This window comes from Leptinotarsa decemlineata, unplaced genomic scaffold (genome assembly GCF_025532065.1).
Source record: "Leptinotarsa decemlineata unplaced genomic scaffold, Ldec_3_MD MMD2_tig00026328_RagTag_RagTag, whole genome shotgun sequence".
NCBI classification, from domain to species: Eukaryota; Metazoa; Arthropoda; class Insecta; order Coleoptera; family Chrysomelidae; genus Leptinotarsa; species Leptinotarsa decemlineata.
Window position 1 is genome coordinate 35,581,151 of NW_027412688.1, and position 22,308 is coordinate 35,603,458.

Genomic DNA, 22,308 nt, shown 5'->3' on the forward strand with positions numbered 1-22,308 from the left:
TGGATATACGGCGCCCAGTCGCCATCTTGAAAGTTTCATCTGTCAGTTTCACTTCAAAATAAAGTATTCATGCATTAATTTCATTATCCCAAATTTCAATTTTTTGAATTGACCCGTTCAAAAAACAAAGGGGGGGACATTAAAAAAATGCACTGTTTTTTTGCTGCTGCAGGTTTTTGAAAGTCGAAAAATGTGAAGTGAAATCCTATGAACAGAAACAAAGTTCGATTACAAACAACCCTTTGTTGATTCTCTTACATAATAATTACAAGGCAAAACCAAGGAATTATTATTGGTTATCAAAACAAGTAGACATCGTCAGGTAGTTATATAAATTGGGACGCCATCATGGGACCGACAGCAGTTCGTGGTTTGAGACTTCTATCGATTCTATGTGTCTCACTTCTCATGGTAACACCTCCGTATCTTCCGTAATATTCGAGGTGGAACGATGAAACTCTCAGGACTGATGGAAATGCACAAAATGCACCTACCACCTGAATGGGGTTGGCCAAAGTGATGTACACTGTCCGCCACTCGCGATGGAACACCCCATTTTTACTGTGGACGGACAGTGTATATCACTTTGGCCAACCACATTCAGGTGGTAGGTGCATTTTGAGCATTTTTATCAGTCCTGAGAGATTCATCGTTCCACCTCGAATATTACGGAAGATACGGGGGTGTTTCCACGAGAAGTGAGACACACTGTATAGATGGTGTCTGCCTTCGCCTTAATTTTTGCAAGCTTGTACTTTGATAGCTGGGGCGAACATTCGTGGTTCGGCCTTGTTAGATTACAAATGTTCTTTTGGGCTCGAGTTTCATCTAGTTGCCTTACAGTGAAAGACAGGAAACATTTTGTTCTGCGGTGGATGTTGTTTGTAACTTAGCTTCGCAACGGAACGCCATAATGGCCTTGTTTATCTTTAATATTTGTGGATTGACTCTGACGTTCCCACAAATGGTGTTCAGTGGGAGTGTGCTTATATCAGGTTCGGGAAAAGTGTTTTCAATTGGTGCAATAAAACAATTTAGACATCATTCTTACCTTTTGGCCGCAGCGCTGGTACGTATCTAGAAGCTTGATGGTAGAAGCTCGTACGAAAGGTTGCTGATTGTCGCCTGGACTGACATTTTTGGTTGAAAAGTTAGTTGTATACCCTTGGTGGTTCACAGAGAAAACTTGTTCGACTATAGACAAATCTGCGCCAGTGCTAAAGATACCACTGTCACTGCTATAATGTCCCGCCTTACGCTTTTTGTATTGCACTGATCCGTTGTTGTTGTTGATTGTATTGCTGCTATTTGTGACCAACTGCTGGGATTGGATGAACATGTCATGCATTCCCTTGAACAAAAGAAAACGGTGCTAAATCACTTTTTACGAAATAAACGCTGATATAAACAGAAACTAAAATCACTTGTGTGTTGATTATCTTCTGCCTATATTTACTCCGAAATTAAGGAAATGCTGTCTGTAATCAGTTACGTATACAATCTACTAAAAAGTAATTACATTAGGCCCTATCAATACTGATCAATTTCAAGTCGATCGACGAAAAGGATAGATGTATGTGACGATTCATACAACGTGTGAGCCGTTTGTATTGACTAAATCATCAAATTCCTTTTAAATGTATACAGCGAAACCATTTCCAATATGTCATACATTACCGGGCTGATAAACCCCTCTTCAATTCCAAACTGTTGGATTGGCCGTCGAGGTCCTACAGGATGGCCAGCCTGCACGCCAGATTTGATACCTTTGGACTTTTTTTATGGGGCTTTTTGAAGCAAAAGGTGTACGAAACTGAACCTGCTTCAAAATTGGATATACGGCAGAGAATAATAAATATTTGTAGAGATATTGACGGTGCTGTGTTCGAAAATGTTCGGCGTGAAATATCTGATAGGTTGTTCATTTACCAAGAAGTTCAAGGCAACCATTTTGAGCATCTTCTGAACTGACCTCAAGCTTATTACCTCATATCATGTAATTAAATGTCAATGTATTCAGATATAATATAAGACTCAAAATTATGTTAAGGTGGCATGTGCAAGGTGTCTCAAGTGTTACTCTCTTTAAATCCAAGAATAAATAACATCCAAATCCATAAAAACATTTTTGCTTGTTTGCCACCACTGTCTTGGAGATTTTTTTCAACTAAATAGTGCACAATAGTGCTGCTGCAGCGATACTGTAACGAATCTGAAACCGCCCCTGGCTGATATGCCGGCCAGCGAACAAACACATGACATCACCGCGAAAGAATGCAGTCGGCAACCGCCGGTAAAACTCTAGTCTAGTACCGAACCGACTATAGATTTCTAGAAAGAACCGTTACATTATATAAGCCCGGCTTCCCTGTGGAGGGCTCAAGTTCCAGAGAGACGATTTAACGCTAGAAACACTAGGAAAAGCGTATTGAAGTCGAAGAGTAACTTCGAAAAAGAGCAAGTATACTTGAAACGTTTGCGATATATCAGAGAAAGGTCTTGTTTGGATGATAGCTTGCACTCCATACAACGAATATCGCTTCGTTTTAATTACCTTGTCGACTCATTTCGAATGCACATTTGACAGTGTATGTGTAAAGATCCAATTACAGTACGGTACTTTTGGAAGATTTCAATTAATATTTTCTCTGGAGAGTGTATTCATCACTATTTGAACACCCCGGGGGCTATTTTACTCAATTTTTGTATTAAAAAACGTCACCGTGAACTTGAATTTCACCTTTCGGGTTTAGTGTTGATGCATATACCAAAATTCTTCGAATACCGTTGATACTCTGATAGAAATGTGTTCGCAAAGGACGGGAGTTTCATAACCATCGATATATAAATTCAAGAATGGGGAAAAAATGAAGCTGATCACCAAAACAATCTTCAGAAAAAAACATTTTGCCTGTTGATGAAAACTACAAACTTGCAATTATCGAAGTACAGTACACTCCAAATCAACGTATGTCACCAATGATAGGCTTAATGAAGAATATACCGTTGGAAAGATGTGGTAAGACATAAACATAACAAGTTCACATATTATTTATATACAGGTATGAACCTAACTCCGTTTTTCAACACCCTAACAATACACTTATATGACCATAATCCGTTTCATAATGATATCCATTATGATACAGATTTTTCATAACGATACAGATTATCAACCAATAGAAACCCATAATTTTTCAATCAAGAATCCTGTTACTTTGTTTGTCCTAGATTCTAACATAAGTAACTAATTGCTTTATTTGTCAAAATCAGTTTTCATATTACCTACCTATATTATCAAAATGTCTGAAAACAGCGATATAGAAGGAATACCATCGACTCCAATATTTTTAAAAGATCAGATTAATTACAGTTGTTATATTCAATATAAATATAATTAGAATCTTTATAGTTTTCATGTATCCATGATAATACCATTAAGTTTGTGTTTTTTAAAAAAAATATGAGTTAATTACTGTAGATGTGTTCAATACAAATATAATATTTATAGTTTTTCATTATTTATCGAGTTTAGAAAAAATAGCGCATGCAACTCTCATGTAATGGTTATTAATACACTCGCATAAACCATACAAAACTCGCCTTCGGCTCGTTTCGTATCCCGGTTAATGCTCGTGTCTTAATAACCATCATTACATGATCGTTGCATAATATACTATTACTAATTCGTTCCGTTGCTTTGAAGTTCTGAAACACCTCAAGAAATTAATAAATGAATTGAATTGAATCAGATTTTTTTTATAAAAAACATCGATAAAAAAAGCTAAGACGAAAATTATTGATGGAATAATTTGAAAAAATTATTTCGCTTCAAAGAATACGTCCCGTAATTTTAAATATATTTTTGTTTATTAATGTTACAACAAAAAGTTATTGGAAAAAGTTGAAGACATATAAAAACAGTTAATTTCAAAATGTTCATAGTCCTTATAGTAGGGGAGCCCACGATGCAGAATGGGGATTTACTCGTGCTTCATAGAGACATATTAGGTTGCAAAGCTTAGATGATAAGAAGAAGAAAAATGTTCCATAATATATAACTTTTCATCGGTGGGGGAAGCGGCTATAGATTTTTAAATATGTAAAAAAATACTGTATTCGCCATTTTGAAATACTCAAGCACGTCAAATCAAGATATATATGGTTCATCTTTATGTTCTAGACGTGCTGTCTCATAATCTGACGATTATCTAGAGGGATTCGCCTAATCTGACAAAAAAATATTTTTTTTAAATCATTGAACTTAAATAATTGAAAACTCAGGAAATGGCATGCAAATAAATAAGTGTATGTTTTTTAAGTAGGATACTTGTACTTATAAGGAAATAATTAAAAAATATGCTCAAATAAATTTAATTTTTTGTAATCAATTGATTAATTATCATCTTCATCTTCATCACGAACGAGTCTCTGTGATCATCTGTGATGGCGTCATGGCAACAGAATTCAGAGTGGGGACGGAGTGAGAGAGGGAAATATAGGTATGACACAGCTGCACGCATTAAACTTTATCGACGAATTTTTGTTATTTCGAGTTGCGGAAATCGTCAAATTATATATATATATATATATATATATATATATATATATATATATATATATATATATATATATATATATATATATATTTTTCGTTATCCTTGAATTATTTCCTTCATAATGAAAAAAAACTAGCTACGCTCGAGAATGTCGAAATGACGTTTATTTTTTTACAACTTTGCTGTTCTTCCCTTTCTTTACGTCACTCTCAAATTGTCAGATTATTGGAATATACACTTTTTAGCATGTAATTAACCCATCCTACCTTAATCTGACGCGCTCACGAATTTCTGATGATCAATGTTTTTTTACTAATCTGATCCTTCATCCTTCACGGGCGGCCTTATATATGGGGCTCATATTTGATGGAGGTACTTAACCGAGTACAAGGTATCCCCCTGTATATTAATCTGCCGCGCTTAAGTAAATCCTGAAATCCCTGCTTGGGTTCCCCTATGATTAGTTGAAGATCTGTGAATTTAAATACCCTTACCTGATTTGGGATATCTTATATTGCCTTGATAAAGTATTTATTCTTTGTTAAATCCCTGTTGGGTATAGGTACCTAGTTTATATCCGGACATTTAATAAGTTGCAAGACAAAAGAAACGTGTTCATATGAAGAAAAAGTTGCAGAAATGAACTGTGAAGTGAACAGTGTTTTTATTGTATTTAAGTTGAAGTGTGCTTCGAGTGGAAAAACTGAAAAAATACAGGAAAAACTAAAATAACTGATGAGAAATGGTGGTAGATTTATTTCAAGAAACACGTGTTAGTTGGCAATGAGTAGAAAGAAGAATGCAAGTATAAATTGTAGAAGTTAATTGATGATTTCATAACACAAATGGAGAAAAGAATATCAAAGTACAATTGAAAAGTTTATTTATGATTTTCACTACAAAGGGTTTTTACAAAAACCGTTACACGTGTTTCGCCATATTAATTAGTTAGTTAATTAGTTTTAATATGGAGTTTCATCAAGTATAAGTTATATATATATATATATATATATATATATATATATATATATATATATATATATATATATATAGAGAGAGAGAGAGAGAGAAATACGGAATATTGTTGGGGATGCAGTCAAAATTACTGGGTTGTTGTTTAAAGAATACTCTTTGTTATATGGTCGAGCTTTCGAGAATGTTTATTCCCTTTATCAAGACCTCTATAATAAATTGATAACATTGAAGCAAAATTGTAAAACAATAGATAAAAAGTACTTACTAACTTGAGGTTATAGTATAAAATCAGACGTGGCAACGAGAAAAACAAAGTTAATAGTTTTCATCATGTAGAAAAGTGTCACGCATTCAATTTAAAGTTTCAGAGAAAAAGTACAAAAAACTTATTTTATTTAAACATTGAAAATTATTTCACTAAAAACAACAACTAAACCAGCTAATGTGCAGAAAGCTGAAGTAAAACCATCAGGCACCTGTGCAACGTTCTTGATTTGGAAGATTCGTCGCAAGCTATTTTCCAGTATGATTAGACACGCCTGAAGAAGCAATTGAGTAGCGAAACACTTTTGCGTTTATGTAAAACTCACAATATTGTAAAAATCTCACAATAGAGTGTTTCTTGAATATGTTTTCTTCAGTATAAATCGAGGTATAAATCTATATATAATATTGGGTTCTTACCCTAGTCCATAAGTTTGAAGAACTGCTGGAACAAGTCTGTAAACAGCGACAAACTGATTACATTAACGAAAATATTTTGAAAAGCTGATGAATGATTCTAATTATTACATCAACAAATACGCAACCAATGTAATATTCAAGATACGTACATACTCTTCCCATTGTCACAAATTGAAATACTTTGTTTAAAAAAACGGTGAAAAAGTGATCATAACCAAATATAAGCATACTTCGAAAAAATTGCTTCAAATTTGGAATTAATTATGAATGATTAAAAAAAAAGGATGAGATCAAGACGTACGGTATTGAAAAATTAAAGAAATCGAAAAAATAAGAGTACTTAGGATTCTAAATTAAGAAATAATAAGTTTAAAAAGAGTCAGAAAGCTTGATAACAGTTTTCATTCGAAGAGATAGTGAATCACATGAAATAACACAGTTCATATCTTCCAATATATTTTATTAGATGTTTTTCCAATGTTAACAATGCCAATTAATTTGTATTCTAACTCTATATTTGAAATGTTTTGCAACATATAATAATCTGATTATTTAATAAAACATTCAACAAATTAACTTGAAATGAACTCAAATATGCATATGAATACATTTTTCAAACTCTAAGAAATACCGGAGGTAAAAGGTATCCCAAAAAAAAGTAAATTCCAAAGTAGAGATGCTAGAAAAGCAATTCATTAATACTTCAAATTCAATAAGAGTTTCATCCATTTCGAAAAATTTCAAACCATGCTTCATATCCATATATACATTTACTACCAGATGAAAGCTTTCTCAAATAAATCTTTTTTTTTAATTGTTGTTCCTTCCATTATTGTTAAGTAATTTGAATATTAATAATTGTCCACTGCTGCTCACTCTGAAAAAGAAATATATCACTAAAGAATATGGGAAAGAGAAGCAGGGCAAATTTACTCATTTATTTTATATTTTAGAATTTCGTTTACATTACCGTAGTCTTCACAAACATATTGAGAAAGGAAAATGTCCAAGTTTTAAATGAATAACAAACATTAACAATTTTGTGACTCAACTGATTTCGAAGTTATGAATTATTAGTATTATTTATTATATTAGTTAATATGATCAACATCCAAATATTCATTAGTATTTGCTATAGACTGTAAGTTTCTATATTTTAGCGAAATTTACTCGGGATACACAGAAAAATATAATTGATAAGCTAATGTATTATCAAATTGAGGATATCTACAAAGTAACTTCAATTTATATCCTAATTAATATTTTTTAGTTTGCCAATGCTATATTTATCTTTCATGACTTATGAAATTTTCCTAAAAAATATACTATGAAGAAATTCACAGAAATTGAATGGACATTGTCATTTCAAACCACAGTATTTATTTTATTACTCTAGGTATAATCTGTGTTCTTCAAGATAAGGAGGGCCAATAAAATTAAAAACCTGACAGTTTAAAGCTTATTTAAATGACATCTTGAATTCAGTAAATTTCTGGGAAAGAAATGTTTTGACTTTCTACTTCTCCATCTTGACACAAAGAAATGTGAGAATCTCTCAAACAAAGGAAGGAAGCAATCAATTTTAAAAGATGTGTAGATCATGCAAAGAAGTAACTTTCACACACAAACTGTAAGAAAAAGCCCTTTGAAACAGCAATTTCCATATAAAAATTGAATTACACCAAAAAAAATAATACTTTCACAACAAATACCTTTCTCTATTTTGTTTGTATTCCAAACATTCGTATGGAATCGAATCAGATATCATTCACAGGATTCCTACACAATATATAAACGGAAGATTTCCACATGTTTTTTGTATCAAGATGGAGAAGTAAAAAACCAAAATCTTTCTTTCCCAAAATTTTATCTCTCTTAAAATATTCTCTTTCAATTTAGTAACTTTCTGTTACTTTCTCAGATACTGACATATTGCCGATTTTCTTTTATTTCTTCAAGATATTTAGGAGATATATAAAAAAACAAAAACATTTTGTCATTGTAATTTTTTATGATGTACAAGTTGGCGTTTTTATCTGATATTTCATCACGAAGAAACTATCACTAACTTTAATTTTTTATATGGACCAGAAAAAAAATCACACGATTTTATTATTATTGTAAGTTAGCCTTTTTGACAACAACTCCACTGATGAATCACCATAATCGTTCAATCGGTAAATTTTAACACAGCCTTCATATGAGCTTTCAAATGAGATTTCAAATAGACAACTTTATTTCCCAAGCTGGCTTTCCTTACCTTGGACACACTGTATATTAATTAAAACAATACTTCAAGTAAAACAATAATTGAAAAATAGGGAATGATAATTTTCACATTTTCCAAAACGAAATTTGTGGTGTTTTTGAATACAAGAGCTCAAAGAAAAACTACATGCTTCAAAAGTTCATCGAGGGTTCTGATACTATTAGCTTAGTTAGTACTAGTTAATAAAGCGACTTCATTCACATATCCACAAAATTTATCATTCCCATCACTTAGCAGATTAGTAAACTGAAAGATGTATTTTTATTCCTTACCATATTTTTGTGAGTAGATTGTGGCACCTTCATATAACACATTTTAAGAGAGTACTAATGAATATTATGATAAAAGCAAGGTAATTCTTGAGGAAAAAGAAGTCTATAGTCACAAGCTGTCTCTGTGACAGAAAAGTTACAACTAAACAGTTGTTTATGAATAATGCCTTTCCATCCCTAGACCCAACCATTTATATACTTATGGTTCTTTCACTTTTTGCAGGTATAGAATAACTATTAGTTCAAATGCACTGGTATACCTATTATTAGGAATGGATTCAGGAAATTGTAATTTAGAACATCAGTAAGAATGCATAAACTTTAATGAAATGGGAGAATAAAGTTAAATTTATTCCATGTACAATAATAGAACAAGTCAATGTCAAATTATGTTTCTAAATAAGCTATACTTCTGAACCTTTGAACTTCTTGGAATGTAAACAAATGTTGACAAGAGATTATATTCCTTTTGATCCTTTGAGGCTTACTACCCCCTTGAGTTGTGTAATTGTAATTGGAAAAGATATGAACCAAATTCAAATATGTCTGGTCCTAGAGCAGTGTCTGACATTGTGAGTCACAAAGCTACGAAATAAAATTCGAAATGTATCAGCCAATAGCGAACCTAATTCTTTATTTGACAATATCACATAGTTTTTCAATACACAGACTAGGCCTCTAACAACATGAAATAAAATTTGAAACAATATTCACAAGAGGCTACTGTTAATATGAAGTGATAGAAACCGCCCACATTCTGGATGGTGTACAAAAGGCAGAGGAACTTTTAATACTGTTTCATATTTATTATAATCTGAAATAAACCAATTTGCAATGCGATTTTTCGTTCATTAGATTTCATCGTCAAATTTATTTTCTTTAATAGGGACCTTTACTTGTTTTCATCATTTTTGTAACCTCAATAATAACAAATTCAGCTATGTATTATTAGGTGGGCTGAAAAGTTTGTACGCTAACACACAGATGGGGCTACTGGTATTACATCCATATAATTTTAAGTAGTCACAGCTGTCGGTATATTAGTTCCACCATAAAAAACCTGAATTTATGCGTTGATATGTGACAATAGATGAAACATGGCTCCATCATTTCACACCAGAATCAAAATGACTGTCATCTGAGAGGACTGCACCTGGTTAACAGTCTCCAAACAGTGCAAAGACACAGCAACAGTCCGCTGGCAAGGTTATAGTATTATCAGTATTTTGGGATGCCCATGGTATAATAGATAGATAGAGACAGTAAAAATTAATTACAAGTTTACAGGGTACATTATAAAATATTAACAAATTAAGTGTGGAGGTTCGGCGAGCATCTTCCTTTCGTCAAAAGTGTGTCTACGCACATGTTCTAAATATTCTGAAGTGGAATAAAAGCAGTTTTTTTAAAAATATTTTTTATAACTTTTTTAAAACAAAACATATTCACATTTTTAATATTGGCAGGAAGTGCATTATACAATTTAAAATAATAGGAGTTTTTTGTGATTTCTTCAGCCTGAAACATTGAGGTCTAATAAAATTGCTGTTACGTGTATCATGATTGTGTAGATTGGATTGCTTGGGAAACAAGGGGGCTCTTTTGTGAATATCTAATAGGCTTGAGTAAACATACAAAGAAGGCACCGACGTAATTTCATGAGTGATGAATGATTCACTGCAAGAATCCCTAAAACCGATTCCAGCAAGAATTCTCAGAGCTTTTTTCTGTAATAGAAAAATGCATTGGGCATCACTAGAATTTCCCCAAAGTAGAATACCATAAGAAATGTGAGACTGTACGAGCGAGCAAAATACTATTTTCAACGTAGTGAAATTTGTTATTGGTTTCAGCTGTCTAAGTAAAAATAAGGCACTCGATAGCTTACTTTTCAAACTTGAAATGTGGCTTGACCAATTTAGCCTATTGTCCAGAGTAAAACACAATAATTTGATACACTGGAATTCAGGTAAAGGCAGAGCCATAGAAACAATCATATTTTGTGATTTTTCCTTATTCATTATGAGTTTGTTGACACTGAACCAGTGCTCCGCTTTTTCTTGTATTTCCATAGACTCTTCAACAAGAGCTGAATAATTCATACAAGAGTATATCAAGGATGTATCGTCAGCAAATAGTACACTGTGACATGGCTTCATATAGTTGTAAAAATCATTGATGTAAATAACGAACAAAAGCGATGTGGGAAACACAGTCAAAGGCCTTTGACAGGTCCAATAGTGTGACCCCCACAACCTTCCTGGACTCAAGTCCCTCAACTATGCCTCTGACAACATTCATAGTAGCATCGGTGGTAGAGCAGTTTTTGCAAAAACCAAATTGATAACTACAAAAAAAATTGTTGATTTCAAAATATTTGGTGAGTCTTTTCTTAATTAATTTTTTAATGATTTTTGAAAAGATACTTATAATAGAAATAGGTCTGTAGTTATCAACAATCTCTTTGTAACCTTTCTTGTGGAGAGGTATCACTTTTAAATATTTGAAGTTGTTAGGAAAATTACCTGTTTCAAAGATTAGATTTATCAAATTGGTAAATGGGACAAGAATAATATCCTGAGTTTCCTTAATACTTCGACTATTTATTCCATTGATATCTTGATAAGTTGAATTTTTCAAAGATGTAATGATTTTTTGTACTTCATCACATGTAACAGGAGTTGAAAAGAATGAAGAGCCAGGAGAGAGAAAATTTCTAAAGTTCACCAATTCAGAGATAGACAGATTAGGTAGGGATTTTACGATATTGGCGGCTATGCTTGACAAAAAATCATTAAAGTCATTTTCAGTTAATTTCTCTGAGAAACACCTTTGTTTAGTCTTCTTTTAATATTAATTGACTATCTTGAAAAGGGAAAAACCACCAACAGCGCTTGAAGGGCAATTTGTAGAAAAAGAAAGTGCTCCTTCATCGAGACAATCCACAGTATCACAAATCAATGAAAACAATGACAAAATTTCATGAATTCACTCTTAATCTAATGTATATCATGTGTTCCGCTAACTCAATGTCAATCTTCGTACAAAGAAACAGCCAAAACTTTGGGAAGAGTAGAAAACTGGCCTAAATTAGGTCAATTATAAATATTCCTATTTCTCACTTAAGCACCCTTACTTCAAGAACATATGGAAGAATATGATTTTGGAACAAAACACTTTATATTTGGGCTATGGTTTTCAACTACTTGTATTGCAGTGAAAGACAGAGGAAGAATCTCGTTAACAGTCAAAGTCCAAGCTTGTCTTAGGCCACTGACCGCCTTGGGAAGCCTCGTTTATCTTTCATATTTCAAGATTGGGTTCTCTGTCGATCTCATAGATGGCGTCTTCACAAGAGGAGACGCCATCACCCTTACTAATTCAAAATCTAACAAAATGAAAGTGTACTCTACATAATTCAAACACTTAAAATAAATAAACTGGATTTGAATTTACTAGAGCAATGTCTAATTGTTTTTTCCTTATGGAAGTATTATGTGAAAGACAAACTAGGAACATTTTTGGCTTTAGTTGAATTACATCATTTTAGGTTGTTTTTATACCAAAAAGGCCCAAAGTTCTGCTGTTTCTATTACTTAGTTAAACTACACTTATGTAACAGACAGTTTCACCATGAAATAATATTATTACCTGCTTTAAATTGAAGAAATATATAAAAAAAACTGTTCAGTATCTGTCACTAAGTGTCCGTTTCTAGTAAAACTAATATGAACACCTATTTATCTGGCTGATACTATCCTCATCAGTGCTTTGAATGACCTTTACACAATCCCAATGAATACATCCACTTTGTAAATCCTGGAGTCTTTCATTTGCTAATTCCAAGATAGATTTTTCCAATGATCAAAAAAATTTCAGTTTACATGTGGAATAGTATTAATGATTCTCTAAGTCAAAATTATCTATTTGGTGAAGATATGAATAGGATCAAAGGCCATTGGGTTTGGCAAGTTTTAGAGCATCTCAGTATCTATATATGTATTTGATAAATTCCTTTATGAAATTAGATAGATGGTTGTTCAAATAAAATGTATTTAGAAAACATATTTGTTAATAGTTTGAGGTTATTTGTTCAAAATGAATAATAAACTGATTCTGGTTCTCAGTAGATACTCTACTAACAAAAATACCGTTAAATAGATGCGGGGGAGTGTTTCAAAGAAGTATGTGGCAGTTGCTTTCACTCTAAAGTGATCAGCATTGTACAAAATCACCAGCATTTATCGAATTTCAATTATAGGGAAGTTTCCCAAATACGTTTGTTTTTATTTTCCTAGAAGCTACCTACGCATTACTTGACCTGGCTCAGGACCTTCTCTGTCGGATCCCCTCATTTAAAATATCGTAAATCGAAACGAAGGCATCATAAATACGTATTTAGAGGTTCTCTGGAAAGTGTGTTAACTTGCGACAAACGGCAGAAATAAAATTAAAAAGAAAACATTATCTGGGTAACAGACGAGGCCACCAACCAGGGCCGCCTATTCATTGGGAGTAGACGCAAAATGTCGGCATTGCACCATATTGCCTTAGCCCACACTTTCGAAGATGAAAATTGCTTCGACACATAACTTGGGGAATTTTCTTACCTTTCGATCCTCCTACTTTGGGCGAATTGCTCAACTTTCATACTGGCATACGGACAAAGAATCTCTTCAACGTCCAGCCATCTTGAAAGAACGAAACTAGCTCAGTTTGTTTACAAATGTACTTTCCGAGTTATTCGGTAAATTAACGGCATTATCTACACATACACACGTTACCACACATCTTACACACTAAATCGTATCGCACTGTTTCACTTTAACTATAAAATTTCTTCATATTTGACGTTTTTCTTCATGCCGTTCCACACACGTCCACTTTCGAGTCTACGTATTTCGTTCTTCGATCCGGCGTTGCCAGATAACGTAAGATCACTTATCTGCAAATCGACCAAAATTATCGTATTTCGACGCACATTCTGTCCTACTATTTTTAAATAACGGTTTACTATCGAGGTTAATCATTAGATGATTCGATTTTATCCCCAGGACCATCAGACTAGTGACAGAGAATGCATGTTACTTTCAACATATTTCTATCACAAGCAATATTACTATCCACTAAGTAGATACAGTTTACACGTTCAAATCAAACTGAAGAGACTTTTTTATACAACAATTAATTCGACGACTTCAATTCTGATTCTTGAACTATAGATTTAAATCTGAATCTGGTAAGAATTAGTTCCAAGAAACACTTTTCAATAGTTTTTAATAATGATAAGTTTGCTGACAGTACGAATTACCGTAAAAAATGGGACTTATTATTTGTCTGGCAACCGTGTCTTAGTTTACGAGACGGTCACGGGGAGCGCGACTGATATATGAATGAAAATTGAGAACGAAAATCGAATGGTTACGATACGGGGTTCCCGTTATTTTGCGACACTCGATTTACCAGTGAAATTTCGATTTTATCGAATCATATATTTCACATCCTACACTACTGTCTCGTGTCCACAAGACCCTATAACGGAAAATACAGAATACCAGATTACCATCGCGTTACGCCCAAAAGAGTTCTGGGAATAAGACGCAACAAGTGCCAATTTGATTTGCAAGAAAATCAAATTATTCACTCACGAATTCCCTTGTCTGGCTGATGTGTTCCTGCGATATTTTCGTCGCAAATATATATTTGGCAGGTTAGACGATACTCTAGCTTTACATAACTCAATTGGTATATTTGTGTACGTATTCGGACTGTGGTCAGGTTTCCAGGAATATTTTTATAGCGCAAACACAGCACAGAACAATGATTATAAATACGCGCAAGTCATTGTGTAATTTACCGCAATGCACTTTCACGCAAATTTCAACTCACCGAAACTCAGTGAAGCATCATAAGAAAATTTACCATTCATTTTGATTGTAATAAAAAGTATGGATATTTGTTGACTAAAAACAGATGCTTGGTCGGAATTCGCGATGCGATGTCTGCGCCGATAACTAGGCAGTCCGCTTTGCGTCGCAGTGTGAATCATTATTTGTTGCCTATGTTGCGGTTGTGGGTGAAGTCACGATGATTCATAATGTATTTCCCAGTTATAGTCAAGGCAATAAAAGTTTTTCCATATATGTATTAACGCGTAATTCGTTATTGATTTATCTAGAAATGAGAGATTGTTGGAAAAAGGAGGTGTATATAACAAAATGATGGAATTTTCAAATTCTCAAAATCTCAAGCTCAAAGATAAAATAACCATTTCTTTAGAGTGATATGAAAACGACTCCCCCCTCCTGAAAGAGATCATCGCGCGTTGTTCATGTTGAGTTGATTTCTCAACTTTTTATCGACACGAGTTAACTGATTGACATCTTCAGGAGTACTACAGAAACTGAATTTCTTTGTATCAGTATGAACACACCTGATGAAGCTATTGTTTAGCGAAACACGTTCTGTGGTTTTGTGAACTTTCCAGTGGGAATACCACAAAAAAGTGTTACTTGCATGAGTAACCATGTAATGTTCAGATATATTGTAATTTTTGCCAATTGACTCTTTCATTTATTGAATATCTTAATTAGGATAACATAGTATAAAGTGGGTTCTGCAGAGAAACAATGGTGGCACACGTCATTTTTTGATGGTACACTGGTCAACATGTGAACTAATTGCCATTATGTTAGGACTGATGTAACTTAAAAGATAGTATTTTTATTTGTTTCTTATATTTTTTGTATTGAACATGAAATTTTCTTCATCTCAAAATACTGACTATCTGTATCTTATGTATTCTATTTATATATTATGTGTGTTTAACATATTCATGGTGAAGCTAAGGCGATGATATCTACTCATACAAAGGTTCCATCTCTGAGATTGACAGAAGATTCAATTGACAAACATTCTCCTAGGCAAAGCCAACCGCTTTCACCGACCGACGAATTAGAATCGTCCCCTGTTTTTCATTGCTACTTTCACAGCAAGGTAACTAGTGAAACCAGAGTCCAAAAACAAAGCCCTTAGGAGCCTCCTTCATCTTTGATATTCGTTGTTTGTGTCTTCTGAATCTTCTGTATATGGCGTTTTTGTATTGCGAATGTTTTTATTTTATGGATATTATAAAATGGTGGATGCATTACCGGTAGGTAATGTATTTTTTTAATGGTGATGACTCTCTGATAACGGTGTGCAATTTATTTTGGATTTCAATCGCTGCGAATTATATTCATTAGACATTTTATTCCACAACGGCGTTATACAAATTCAAAATAGTGTAGGTATAGGAGTAATACATTCTAACATATACTGGCGCTGTTTTATTACAAAATCAAAACCCGTTTGAATGCGGGATGGGAACGACAAAGTGGTAACAATAAATGCATGTAACAAAACCATGTATAATGGATATTGACAAATGGAAGAGGTTTCATATCATACGCGAATTCAGAAATCAGGTCTGACTATCAATGAGGAGAGATAATCATTCATTGTTTCAATAATTGTTCTGTCTTAGAATTACTAGATGTTATTTCAATTTCATTATTCCAACATACTGTATAACTGACGACTGACGTGTAAGGTGTGGTGCTTTTTCTGTAAGCGCCATCTACAGTAGATGTATTGTACTATGTTTTATGGAAGTTATCTACATTTTTTTGGGACGGCGGATCGCCGTAGTTCTGTTTCTTTCGTTGACAGATGTCGCCACTCTTACTTATGATTCGTTAAAATCAATAAGATTTATGAATGAGAATAGAAAGTTCTTATGTACCTACTTTAGGTATCATTAATGGTAGTTTGAATATCAATATATTCGTTTAGTTTTGTAAAGGCGTGAAAGAATTTCTTTATTTTGAACTAGAGGTATAGAGATAATCAAATCGGAGTAAAAATATTAGTTCTACTCTATTTTCGAAATTCATTTTTATTGAACGGATGACTTATATCTATATTCATTTCACTTGCACTATTATAATATTTCATTGCTCTATCAAAAAACCTCTCGAAAATCTTCTTATGGCTTAATATAGTTATTTATTCTCTATTCTCTACATTGCATTTCAAACTTGTTGAACGGTCACATACATTGTTTCGAACCAGACTCTCTCTCAAGTGGAACACAAACATTCACTTTCATTTTCACTATCGAGATATCAAGGTTTGTATCGAGTAAAAAACTAAAGTGTCGGTAATAGTGTTACAGAGAAACTGATTAATACTCTCTATTTTAGATATTGATCTGATAATGTTCGAGGTGTATTGAAGTTAATTTTAACGATTCAGTGTAACAATTCCATGACACATTTGGGGCATATGGAACTTCATGTTACGAAGTTATCCAAACCAATTACACACATCGTTTTAACTGAAACTTAAATCTTTTCTATGTCTTTGAAATAGTGTGTGGTCCAAATTTCAAAGAACACGTCAATTTTTATTTTGAGGAGGTCCGAATTTGATTTAAAATCAGATCAGAAATTTCACCTTATTGCGGGCAGCAGCTACCCCTCAATTTTTTTAAAGCAAGCGGGGCAACATAGGTCTCTTCCAGATATTTTTCAAAATTGGTTAATCCTTTATCGAGATATTAGATGTTGGATGTTTATAATCAGAAAAACCTTAACAGGTGTACGGATGTATGTCAATCTGAATCCAAGATGGCGAATTTATGCACCCCCATGATATCAAATGAAACAGTTTGCTGAAAAGTATATACCTCAAACAAAATGAAACCATGTAAATCCTTGTCATGCGGACTTCCAAAGATGATGGAAACAGTTTTTTATACACTTCCATGAAATGGATACCGGCTGGAAATGTTCAGATACAAAAATTCAGAATGAAGAAAAACAAGATGGCGGTTATACCAATTTCAAAGAGTTATGACTCGGTACAACAATAATAATCAGCGTGGTATTAGCCGGGAAAGTAGTTACTTTACGGCAGGCATTTGGAGGTGTTAGTAGTGTTTCTCTCAGACGAAAGTTTCATACATGTAGTCAAGCCGCGTTGAAATAAATCAAGTTCCAGGCACTTTGCTGTTTGGGTCGGATCTCTCCTGCACTGATGAGAGATAGTATCTCGAAACCGGTTGTAGGTGATCTACACGAATCATTTCAGCGTGCTCCTGCTGCTGAATGAACAAGAAACATATTTGAGTCTAACGTCTGTGAGATATCTTGCATAAATATATATTGTGCAATAAAAAAACGGCACCTCCCTATAATTGCGGCTGTCGAACTCGAAGATCTGGTTCTCTTTTTTTTCGGACAAAAAAAATTGTTTTGACACATCATTTTTCAATCCAAATACAAAGTTTGAGCTTTGTAATAAAAAATCGTTAGCAGCCCAGAATGACAGGTTTAGGTCCTGGGAGTACGGAAAAAATACCCGTCCGCAGTCTAAAACTTTTATAGTGTGGTCGACTCGTTGAAATGAAGCCGCTGATGTTATGGTCATCGTCCTGTTGTTTACAGTGGCAGACTCAGAATCTTCGCCATTGATTTGTGTGTGTAGGAATTGGAGAAAACCAATCTCGCACATGAATCAGTAAAAAGATTATCTGATAGCCAAGTAGCTTGAAAGTTAACTGCTAGAAATACTCTCCTCAATAGGGAGTGTAATACCTAGCGAAAGCTATGTATGGTAATATATATTCCAACATATTTCTTTAATTCAGAATTTTTTCAACGCCGGATCTGTCTCTCATACAACGTAAAATTATGGTCCGATCGAGAGTGTTCACATAAACACTCTTCATCGGCGTGTATAGAAAAGATGCACAGTCAGATATATTTATCACGTAGCTGAAAACTGGCTTGGGGATGTAAATATGGGCATATCAATGTCCCAGTATTGAAATCGTGAGTTTTGTCTATTCAGCAAAATAGTTTTTTTCTGGTGGCCACCGTCGCACGTGGGCAACTATTACATAGAACGTTTTGAGAAACTAGGGGACGAAGCACCCGTGATTTCTTCTTGGTTTTTTGAAAGGCAGAGAAGACAAAAGGTTTGGGGTAGTCTTGCTAGAGCCACGAAGGGGTTCGGACACAAGATCCCGTAAAGGTGGGTTCTGGGGTGTCAGTTCTCAGCCTTCAAGGCTGAGGATGGTGGCCTTAATAGGGGAATTGTTTTGTTTCTAAGCGCGTGATGTGAAATTTAAGAAAAGTCAGTAGGGAAATCGTAAGCCGGTATGTGGTACAGAGAAGTTGAAAATAAAAGTGTTGGTGTTGAAGACACACCGGGTCAACGAAACCTATAAAGGTTGACCATGAACCACCAAAGAGGCGCTATGTAAGTGTTTGTTTTTTCATTAACTAACCAGTATTTTAAATTGTTAGTCAATAGAGCAGTCAAATTGGCGGCATTTTCTTTGTTCTATTTTCTTTCATTTTATAGAATTTCACATTTTTTTCAATGAGATTTTTCCAGTTGTTTTTTTTTTTCGTTTGTCTATGGACTTGTTGTTTCACTTATTATACTTTATATTTGAAGCCTCGAAATTTCATTTTCTCTTGAACTGAGAAAAATACCATTCTCGTAGAGTAAAAAAAGTTGAAAAAAAAAGAGATCTCGTAGTCAATCTAACGAGAAGAGAATAGTAAGTGGGAAGTATTTTAACTAAGATTAAAATTCAGTTAGAGCATATTCGGCATCGTTCTGGAACCTTATAATGAGAGAGAACTATAAGTATGTATACCAATGATCAGGTTTCAAAAAGACCTCCTCCTGAGATCATTTCAATTTTTGTACGTTATTACACTGTTGACAGAAAAGGATCTACCGTAGTTATTACAGAAGAGTTGTATGTATACGAACGTATGCTGTCACGGCCTGAATCACGATTAGAGAAAACAAAATCCGGCTGGTAGGCCATTTTTGAATGGAACTCTTTCTTTTGTTTCAACAATTTGAATAATAAGGATTCTCAAGTATTTCTCATGGATGATAATGAACTGGATCTACTAAACCAATCACTAGGACATATTTAGAACACACATTGTAAAACTCAGTTACGAATTGGAACGCCCTGCCTAAGGGAAGCCGGCGTCGAAACCACATTTACATCATGAATTTGCTATTATGACAAGGTGCATTTTCAGTAGACGTTAATCAAACCACAATTATCTATTTCAGACAATAACACAACGAACAGCTGCACTCTGACCAGTCATTCAGCGAAAATATCAATTTTCCATTCACAGCTAATAGATCTGCGTGGGCTCAATCCAATAAACCCTTTAAACGTACTCTTAATTGAAATAAAAATAGTTATTATCCAGATCGAATGGAACGTTAAATACGTTTTTGATCGCGTGTGGTTTGCCGTATATTTGATTGTTATTGTGTTTTCAAACCGCTAATTATTTTATCCGGAAATAGGGGAAATGACACGTGCACCCTGTCAATAGGTAAAATAAGGTAACTGATATCCTTGCAAAGGGGGTCATAACAAATTAATTGTTTTGACAGAGGTTGTTCGCTTTGTTGCCATCACATTTGAGGCAGAAGAGATGTTTGAACTGCAAATAAACTAAGTATAACATTAACGTTCAAAAGTACAACCAGATGAGAAGTTAGTTTCTGGACCATGTTCTGGACTTTGTTATAGATAGCAGGTTAGACTTGCAAGACTTTGATATATGAATCCGTCAGGGTAAAGTCAGTTTCTGGACTCCCTGATCTTACTTTCAAGTTTGTGATTTTTGGTAGACCTAGTTACATTTTAAGAACTGTAGGATCAGCAACCTAGAGACTTGATCTCAAACCCGGCGAGATCAATTTTTTTTAGACAATGTTAGATAATGGATTTATTATAGAGACCGTTCAAAATTAAATTATCAATTCTGTTATTAGCTTAGCATGCTTGCCGAGCCAGTTCGACCATTGTTTTTGCCATAAGCTCCTGTTTTCTTCAAGGACGAAACGCAATTACTACAGGAAAATCCTTAAGGTGCTCTAAAAGCGGTGCCAGTGCGAAAAAAGCCATCCACATTGGATTTGAATCGCTGGAGAATGAACCCTTTTGGAAAAACGTTCTCAGGAAGTTTATTACACATAAATACAGTTCTCCAAATGAAAGAGTTCTTAAACAGAGAAGTTAGAGGTGTACCGAGTTAAACCTGCTTCGGAAATTACAACAGTATGGTATAAGAGGTGTAAGTCTCAATTGGTTTGAATCTTATTTATCTGAGCGTAGTCAAATTGTTAAAACGACTAATTATTCTGAGGAAGGAAAAATAAACTGTGGAGTTCCACAAGGCTCAGTCCTAGGTCCACTATTATTTCTTTTGTATATATATGATCTGACATCTATTGATATTAAAGGAGAGTTCACACTATTCGCTGACGACACTACAATTTTATGGCAAGATCAAAATCCCTCTGAACTTGAAACAGTAATAAGTCATTCAACAAAAGTCATTTTTTGTGGAGGAAAAAATCAGTATTTTTATCGACCTTTTTTGGGTAATTGTTACCTTCCACAATCTTTTACGTTTCGGAGGCCAAAATCTGCCTGCCTTCGACAGATGTCGAAGAAGTAAAGAAATAAGCTATCAAAAAGGAATAACTGCGACTATATTCGAATTTTTTATCCATTTCTGAAGACGGAGTCTCACAACAATTGGCAGTATGATGAAGAATCATTCGCCATTCAAATTTTCATCATTGATGTAAAGACACAGAATCTTATTGTGCTTTATAGCACGGTAAACGTTAAAACTCCAACTCTCGTGGAAATGTCAGTCACCGGTAAGATGTGCATTTTCATCAGCCCAAAAATGGGTATTATGACGATTAAATAACCATTTTTGGTGAACTTAGCTTCATCACTCCATATGTTTTTCAAGAAAATGTTGATCTTTCTATATATCAGAATATGAATCATACGATTCCCCAAAACTATTAAATATTTTGAGAAATCGGCTTGTCCGATGTTCTCGGGTTTACCAGCCGTGGTATGCAAGTTTTTATACCTGACGTTTCGTCTGCTATACTCTGTCAGGTATAAAAACCTGCAGACCACGGCCAAAACTTCATAAAACTTACAGAAATTTACATTGAGCAGAACTGCTTCCAGTTCTGGAACTGTTTTTGCAGACAGCACTAGGGTACCCCAATGGAAAACTGACTGATGACCCCTTTATAGTTGAACCGCTCGTGAGCAGATTTGAATTTGAAGAGGAATCAGATTACTTTCCAAGGACGATTTTTGACACAAAAAAAACTAAGGTAGAGGGCTTCATTTCGACTCTCAAGAACAAATTACCGAATAATAAGTTTTCATGTCGAATTAGAAATAACGGGTTGTTACCATTGATGAATGTCTTGATGATGAGAAGTAACCAGATGTCTATGGAAAGAATACCCGTACTATTGAATATATTTCTGATAGCTCACATTATTATTCACAGGGCAGGAATTTCTTGCTTGTTACGTTTCTCTTGTTACTTCGACTCTTTGAAAACATAATGAATTAAGATACATTATTCTTCCGTATGAACCAAGATACACAAATAGGTTACATCGCCTTAAA

General features: G+C 34.0%; 1 protein-coding gene across 4 annotated transcripts in view; it reads right to left on the reverse strand.

Annotated features, from left to right (window-relative positions):
* Nucleotides 1–14,577, reverse strand: part of Hipk (Homeodomain interacting protein kinase) — a 58,088-nt gene extending 43,511 nt beyond the window's left edge. For 2 of the 4 annotated variants that reach the window (XM_074182138.1, XM_023174396.2), the window contains exons 1-2: nt 13,370–14,577; nt 1,052–1,351 (exon numbers count right to left, since the gene is read on the reverse strand). In XM_074182138.1, the coding sequence (XP_074038239.1) occupies nt 1,052–1,348 (297 nt within the window). In that variant the 5' untranslated portion in view covers nt 1,349–1,351; nt 13,370–14,577. The remainder of the gene's footprint in view (nt 1–1,051; nt 1,352–13,369) is intronic. The other 2 variants (XM_023174399.2, XM_074182139.1) reach the window with 2 other exon arrangements.
* Nucleotides 14,578–22,308: the final 7,731 nt, after the last annotated feature.